A 7957-nucleotide genomic window follows, 5' to 3' on the forward strand; every position below is an offset into this window, starting at 1 on the left:
AAGAGAAAACTACAGATTTCTTCTCCTTCTTCCGTTGATTTTAGGCCAAGCAAATCTCGACGTGCCAAGTTCTACCCTATAGCTCTCACTGCCACGTGGACACCCCACGTGCGACGAATATTTTGCAAAAAAGCCCCTCCACTATCCCAAATTTCCGGATACGGGCACTCCCAAGTAGCGCCGTCACAAATGTTAGGGGCGCCTTCCTCATCGGCGCTATAAATAGCCTCTCTCTAACTTCATCTCCTCCTCACAAAGCTCAAAGCCTCCTTGCCTTCTGCATCTCTCGTTCCTGAGCCATGGATCCTTGGCTCTACTAATTATCTTTCTTTGTTTGGAAATTTTCCAAGGAATTCCTGGTGTTTCTCTATATTTATTCCGCCATTGACGAAGATTTCGTAAGTACTTGAGATTAGGATTACTTTTTAGTTGCGGTGTTTGATTTCGATTCTCTTTTCCGCTTCTTTTCATCCTGGAAAGGTATTTTTGAACTGATGTATTTTGGTGTGTATGTTGATTAATCTCTGATTTGTGAATCTGGTTGTCTCGATCTCTGTTTTTCTGTTTTCGTTGCAGAGAAGAAGCGTGGATGTTGTAATGGAAGCGAAAGGCGGTAAGAAAAAGTCGAGCAGTAGTAGTAGTAGTAGCAAGAGTAGTAAAAGGCAACAATACGAAGCTCCTCTTGGTTACATTATTGAAGACGTTCGTCCTCACGGTGGTATTGAAAAGTTCCGATCTGCTGCGTATTCCAACGTAAGATTGTTGTTCGATCTCTTCTTCGAGTTCTTGAGTAACTGTGAATTTTTGTGTTGTAATGGCGTTTTTCGTTGATTTTTTCTTCTGGCAGTGCATGAGGAAGCCATCTTGATACCTTTGTGCACCAAAAAAGGAGGTGTCTCTGTAGATTACAACTTCCGATTTCGATTTTGCTTTAGTGATCTTAATTAGGGCCAATTTCTTGTTCAATCTGAGAACAGAAACGTTCCAAGTTTCTTTCGTTTGCTTTTGTTGATTTTCCTGTTGTTGTGAGGTACTTCGATTGTGTTCAACCATGACTGTGTGCACCAAACTGACAGACGCATCGGTGCATCCGGCACCGGAACAACCTCCATCTCCAATCGGTTTCGAAGGCTTCGAAAAACGTCTAGAAATTACATTCTCCGAGCCGCCTATCTTCCAGGATCCTGAAGGACTCGGTCTCCGAGCCTTGACTCGAACTCAACTCGATTTAATCCTCGAACCTGCTTGCTGTACTATCGTATATCGTCTCTCCAACTCCGAATTTGATTCTTACGTCCTCTCCGAATCGAGCCTCTTCGTTTATCCACGAACAATCATTCTCAAAACTTGCGGCACCACCAAGCTTCTCCTCTCCATTCCGATGATTCTCCAACTCGCTGATTCGCTCTCACTCGCCGCCGTCGCCGTGAAATACTCCCGTGGAACCTTCATCTTCCCCGACTATCAACCTGCTCCTCACCGGAGCTTCTCCGAGGAAGTTACCGCACTGAATGTCTACTTTGGTCATTTCCACTCAGAGGCTTACGTGATCGGCGATCCGGCCGTTCCAAATCGCAACTGGCATATCTACTCGGCCGTGAAATCGCATTCGTATATGAACCGTACTCGTACGGATATGGTTACTCTGGAGATTTGTATGACGGGCTTGAACAAAGAGAAGGCCGCGGTGTTTTGTAAAAAATCTGGAGGCGACTCATCGGCGGATAAAATGACGAAAATGTCCGGAATCTCTGAGATTATTCCGAATCACACCATCTGCGACTTTGAATTCGATCCGTGTGGATACTCGATGAACGGGATTGAAGGTGCAGCGTACTCTACGGTGCACGTGACTCCAGAGGATGGTTTCAGCTACGCCAGCTACGAGGCTATGGGCTTTGACACAACGGAGCTGCCGTTCTCCCAGCTGGCGAACCGGGCGCTCCGATGCTTTTCTCCGGCGGAATTCTCAATTGCCGCCACGTGCGGCAGTAGCTCCCTAATGTGGACCGTTGATTGTGATGCACTAGAGGGGTACACGTGTGACAACGTGGTGAAGCAGGAGCTGCCAGGTGGCGAGTGGCTAGTTTACCGTACATATACCGTCGACAGAAGGCCCGCCGAGCCCCAACCGTGCAAGGCGCCGCTGTTACAGTGCTGGAAGGAAGCCGCCGATGCGGCGGAGGAAAAGGCGGTGCCCTGCCGTATGCCGTCTGCCTAGGAAGAATGTTGTAGAGCTAGAAATCTTTTCATACATCTCTAGCGTTACAGGGCAGTGATGTGACTGAGTCACAGCTAGGTTTTTTCCTGTTTGTTTTTAATAAGCAATTGCAACTTCTGTCTGTGCTGGGCGTTATGTCACCGCATTTCGTGGGTTGTGGTGATTGGAATGATTTTTACTAGCGCAATGGCTGTGTTGTAATTGTAATGAACCTTTGGTCTTAAATTTGGAATAAGAGTTTTTAACACAAATAAAATTATGTGCAAAAAAATATTTGAATAAAATGGCATATAATAATTAATTAATGAACCATTTTACCTTCTCGAGACTTAAAATAATAAACAAAATGCTTATTTAAACCAAACTTCTAAATTTATTTGTTTATATAATATAATATTATTTTCGAGAACTAATTAAACTTTTAATTTTATCAAAATAGTTGTAAATTAAATATATTTGGGCCTAAATTTAAATACGATTTTATCAAAATGGGCCTTCAAATATTAATCTAAATGTTTAGTTTTTATAATTTAAATTGATATTATTATCTGTTTAAGATTTTTCAAATTAAATACAACTTCCTATATTCAAAGTTATAAATAAATTAATAGTTTTTCTAGGAAAAAACAAAGAAACTAATTAAAATTAAAAACGATTCCCACATTTATTGTATGAAATAAATAAATAAACAAAAATTCTTTAAATACTATTTATTATTAACCCACAGTGGAGTGAATTGAAAGCCTCCTTCAAAACTTTTCTTTTTAAATAACTTTTCCTTTATTCCTTTAAAACATTTGATTTTGTTTAGTGCAATAAATGTGGTGAATTGTTCAAAAAATGAGGAAATAATCAAATAAAAAGATAATATTTTAAGAGTTCGAATTGGATTCCCGACCTTTTAGACTTTTAAACACGGCTAGTTTAACAATTTCGGATGTTTCATCTCAACTCTATACGTTCTCTACGATTTTCAAGATTAGCACTAGTGATTAAAGAAAGCGTTTGATACCTAACTATCACAAATCTAAGCAACTATAATTATAAGAAGAAGTTAATCAAAATAAAACAAATATTATAGTAAATATAAGTTGACGTAAACAATTTAGAGATCTTGGTTTGAATTGTCCGATCAACTCTCGTTTGATATTAACCGTAAAAACTAGTTTGAATCATTTGAAAAATCATCGCTTTACAATTTTCTAAATAAATAATTATAAAATAATTGATCGGGAATTATTTTAGTTAAAATCATTTCTATAGAAAGTATTTTGAGAACCATATATTATTTTGAAACATAAATAGAATTTCTAAAAATTTCATAATTGATCTTTCATAATTGAACTTTCTACCGACCTCATTTCTAAAAATTTCAATTTAATATTATACACTTTAAAAAAATTAATTTTATTTATTTATTTATCCGACAACATAATAGTGAGAAATCTCTCGTCAGCCTCCTGTATGTGCTATCTCGAATAGGTATATGAACTAAATTTTGACAATTAAAAAGTATCCAATCAAAATGATATTTTAAGTATAATAAAGTTAAAAATTTTAAAGTGTAATTTAATCGAAATAAATATAATAAAGCTTTAACATAAATATAGAGGCTAAATTAATGTCTAAAATAAATATTCTTAAACTTTAAAAGCTTCCCTAATATTCTTTGAACTAAAAAAATTCTCTTAAACTTTAAAAGAAAATAAAAAAAAAATCCATAAAAATAGTTAATATTTTAATTTCAAAAGACTAAATTAATAAAAATAATCCTACCCATTATAATAGTATTTTTTTTTTTTTAATATTTGGTGGAATATTTTCGAAACAAAAAAAAATTTAGGATATTTTTATTAATTTAACATAATTTAAACGAAAATTTAAACAATCTCAAAAAAAAAAAAAAAAAAAAAAAAAAAAAAAATTGTTGAAGTCAACGGCCAGGATTGCATCTAACGTAATCAAATGATAACTCCCAATAAAAACCACATTGGATCTGCGACTCTATCGTTTATTATACGCCCTCACATTTTCTTCCTCCTCTCCCCGGCCGCCGACGATTCTCTCCTCCACGTCCGACGATGGGCGGCGCCGCCGACAACGGTACTCTCACTATTTACTTGATGCTTATTCGTGTTTCTTAGACACTGCTGTAAATCCTTTCTGAAATTTCTCTTTTCTCTTTGAATTTTGCAGCTTCATCAGGATCCTCGTTCCTCTCTGATAAATCGGCGAAGATCTTCGTCGCCGGTCACCGTGGCCTCGTCGGTTCCGCCATTGTCCGCAAGCTCCAGCAGCTTGGATTCACGAATCTCCTTCTTCGTTCTCACTCCGAGCTTGACCTAACTCGCCAATCCGATGTCGAATCGTTCTTCGCTAATGAAAAACCTCGATTTGTTATCCTCGCTGCCGCTAAAGTCGGCGGCATTCACGCCAACAACACCTATCCGGCGGATTTCATCGCCATTAACCTTCAAATCCAGACTAATGTCATCGATTCGGCCTATCGCCATGGTGTTCAGAAGCTATTGTTCCTCGGTTCGTCGTGTATTTATCCGAAATTCGCTCCACAGCCGATTCCTGAAGACGCATTGCTGACCGGTCCTCTGGAGCCAACGAACGAGTGGTACGCGGTGGCGAAGATCGCCGGAATCAAAATGTGTCAGGCGTATCGAATTCAACACAATTGGAATGCGATTTCAGGAATGCCGACAAATCTGTACGGTCCTAACGACAATTTCCACCCGGAGAATTCACACGTCTTGCCGGCGTTGATGAGGAGATTTCACGAGGCGAAGGTGAACGGAGCAAAAGAAGTGGTGGTTTGGGGAAGTGGAAGCCCTCTCAGGGAGTTTCTGCACGTCGATGATTTGGCCGACGCCGTCGCTTTCCTCATGGAGGAATACAGCGATTTAGGCCATGTGAATGTTGGGAGTGGGAAGGAAGTGAGCATCAAAGAGCTAGCTGAATTGGTGAAAGAAGTGGTGGGATTTGAAGGAGATCTTGTTTGGGACAAATCAAAGCCTGATGGGACTCCAAGGAAATTGATGGACAGTTCCAAGCTTGCTGAATTGGGATGGAATCCAAAGATTTCTCTGAAGGATGGCCTTGTGGATACTTACAAATGGTATGTTCAAAATGTGCAGCAATGAAAAACGAATCAAGAACACAGGTGAGTCCACCATTTTCAATGATCTGTTTGATCCTTTTGTTGTGATTGTAGTTTATAGATCTGTATTACTGAATCAAATTTGCTTAGATCTGAAGCTTTTGCTGCTGCCTGATATATGATTTGATGCCTATAGAGATTTCTGTCATATCTTTCTTTGCCAATTATGTTGATCTTCTTACCAGTAGATTGAGCCAGTTTGTATTTCTGCAATTGAGAATAAAATTTGCTGATTTGAGAACCATTTCTTTCTTACAATTTGGTTTGCTGCAAGGCTTAGGGAATTTGAAATGATTGTGGGTTTGAAGATCTGTGGTGAGTGAAATTCAATTCTTACTTTGTGTTAGTCTGAGGTACCTCCCATGGCAAATTCATAAAAAGACAATTTCCTCTTCCCTTTACCAGTGGGTGAATTAGAGGAAAACAAGTTCTCATCTGAGGAGAAATTATTTGTGGACCTAACTTGTTATGATATCTCCCGACCGGTAGGAAAGAAACCTGTAACCAATGACTAGACTAGTTTCACTGTAGAGTTACGAGTTTTATTTAGCACATTAAGACTACCTTTTGAAAGAGTGATTACCTATGGCTTGAAGGAAACCTGTAACCAATGACTAGTTTCACTGTCGAGTTACGAGTTCTGTTTAGCATATTAAGACTTCCTTTTGAAAGAGTGATTACCTATGACTTGAGGGAAACCTGTAACTAATACTAGTTTCACTATAGAGTTACGAGTTCTATTTAGCACATTAAGACTACCTTTTGAAAAGTGATTACCTATGGCTTGAAGGAAACCTGTAACCAATGACTAGTTTTGCAGTAGAGTTACGAGTTCTGTTTAGCACATTAAGACTTCCTTTTGAAAGAGTGATTACCTATGGCTTGAAGGAAACCCGTAACCAATGACTAGTTTCACTAGCGAGTTACGGGTTCTATTTAGGACATTAAGACTACCTTTTGAAAGAGTGATTATCTATGGCTTGACGGAAACCTGTAACCAATGACTAGTTTCACTGTCGAGTTGCGAGTTCTATTTAGCACATTAAGACTACCTTTTGAAAAAGTGATTACCTATGGCTTGAAGGAAACCTGTAACTAATGACTAGTTTCATTGTCGAGTTGCGAGTTCTATTTAGCACATTAAGACTACCTTTTGAAAGAGTGATTGGCTTGAGGGAAACCTGTAACCAATGACTAGTTTCACTGTCGAGTTGCGAGTTCTATTTAGCACATTAAGATTACCTTTTGAAAGAATGATTACCTATAGCTTGAAGAAAACCTGTAACCAATGACTAGTTTCACTGTAGAGTTGCGGTTTCTATTGAGAACAATAAGACTACCTTTTGAAAGAGTGGTTAGCTATGGCTTAAAGGAAACCTATAACCAATGACTAGTTTCACGGTACAGTTACGAATTCTATTTAAGACATTAAGACTACCTTTTGAAAGAGTGGTTACTTATGGCTTGAAGGAAACTTGTAATCAATGACTAGTGAAACTGTTGAGTTGTGAGTTCTATTTAGCACATTAAAACTACCTTTTTGAAAGAGTGATTACCTATGGGTTGAAGGAAAGCTGTAATCAATGACTAGTTTCACTATAGAGTTTCGAGTTTTATTTAGCACATTAAGACTACCTTTTGAAAGAGTGATTACCAATGGCTTGAAGGAAACCTATAACCAATGACTAGTTTTGATGTAGAGTTACGAGTTCTGTTTAGCACATTAAGACTTCCTTTTGAAAGAGTGATTACCTATGGCTTGAAGGAAACTCGTAACCAATGACTAGTGTCACTGTCGAGTTACGAGTTCTATTTAGGACAATAAGACTACCTTTTGAAATAGTGATTATCTATAGCTAGAAGGAAACCTGTAACCAATGACTAAATGACTAGTTTCACTGTAGAGTTAGGAGTTCTATTTAGGACATTAAGACTACATTTTGAAAGAGTGATTAGCCATAGCTCGAAGGAAACCAGTAACCAATGACTAGTTTCATTGTCAAGTTGCAAGCTCTATTTAGCACATTAAGACTAACTATTGAAAGTGATTCCTCTAGCTTGAAGGATGGAGAAAGATCGCTCTCGTAGCCAATAACTAGTTCCGAGACTCCCTTTTGAAAGTAAGATTACTAATAGCTTGAAGAAGCGAGAAAAACCACTCCGAAATGCTATGTAAAAGGTAGAAGGTAGTCTTGAGATTGTTGGTCTATGTTAGTTAAGCGCAAACATTATGAAAGTCGAAGCTTTATTTATATAGGTTTGTCGTCACAGATGTACGAGAGAAAAACTGCAAAAATGTTTCAAATCTATATCTTATAATTATTTGCTCCCTAAATATAAAAGACGCTCGTTACTTTCTTAAAGTCGAGAGTTGACTTCCCACCTTTATTTATTGTTGTATTATAGACAGTAAAGTGATGCCACAAGTTTTCTTCCTAATAAATATTTCATATTATTTCTATGAATTTCACCATAATTTTTCAATTTTGGTGTATAAAATAATAAAATGTTGAAATATTCCTAATGAAATTGAGAATATATATATATATATATATATATATATATAT

At 37.7% G+C, this 7957-nt stretch overlaps 2 protein-coding genes across 2 annotated transcripts; both read left to right on the forward strand.

The window, feature by feature from the left end:
- The first annotated feature begins 864 nt into the window (after positions 1-864).
- On the forward strand, positions 865-2477 carry LOC111784875 (S-adenosylmethionine decarboxylase proenzyme). The gene has a single exon (XM_087128098.1). The coding sequence runs from the start codon at positions 1052-1054 to the stop codon at positions 2219-2221; it is 1170 nt and encodes a 389-aa protein (XP_086984224.1). The 5' UTR covers positions 865-1051; the 3' UTR covers positions 2222-2477.
- Positions 2478-4180: 1703 nt separating this feature from the next.
- On the forward strand, positions 4181-5634 carry LOC111784881 (putative GDP-L-fucose synthase 2). The gene is made up of 2 exons (XM_023665425.2): positions 4181-4324; positions 4418-5634. Exons 1-2 carry the CDS (start codon positions 4303-4305, stop codon positions 5371-5373), a joined length of 978 nt encoding a protein of 325 aa, XP_023521193.1. The 5' UTR covers positions 4181-4302; the 3' UTR covers positions 5374-5634.
- The last annotated feature ends 2323 nt before the right edge of the window (positions 5635-7957 follow it).

The sequence above is a fragment of the Cucurbita pepo genome, chromosome 11, assembly GCF_057944985.1.
Source record: "Cucurbita pepo subsp. pepo isolate OVF chromosome 11, ASM5794498v1, whole genome shotgun sequence".
Taxonomy (NCBI): Eukaryota; Viridiplantae; Streptophyta; class Magnoliopsida; order Cucurbitales; family Cucurbitaceae; genus Cucurbita; species Cucurbita pepo.

Bases quoted from the DNA above. Each gene is read 5' to 3' on its own strand.
- LOC111784875 (XM_087128098.1), top strand. From the start codon at position 1,052: ATGACTGTGTGCACCAAACTGACAGACGCATCGGTGCATCCGGCACCG.
- LOC111784881 (XM_023665425.2), top strand. From the start codon at position 4,303: ATGGGCGGCGCCGCCGACAACG. The intron at 4,325-4,417 runs GTACTCTCACTA...TGAATTTTGCAG, and splicing joins GGGCGGCGCCGCCGACAACG to CTTCATCAGGATCCTCGTTC.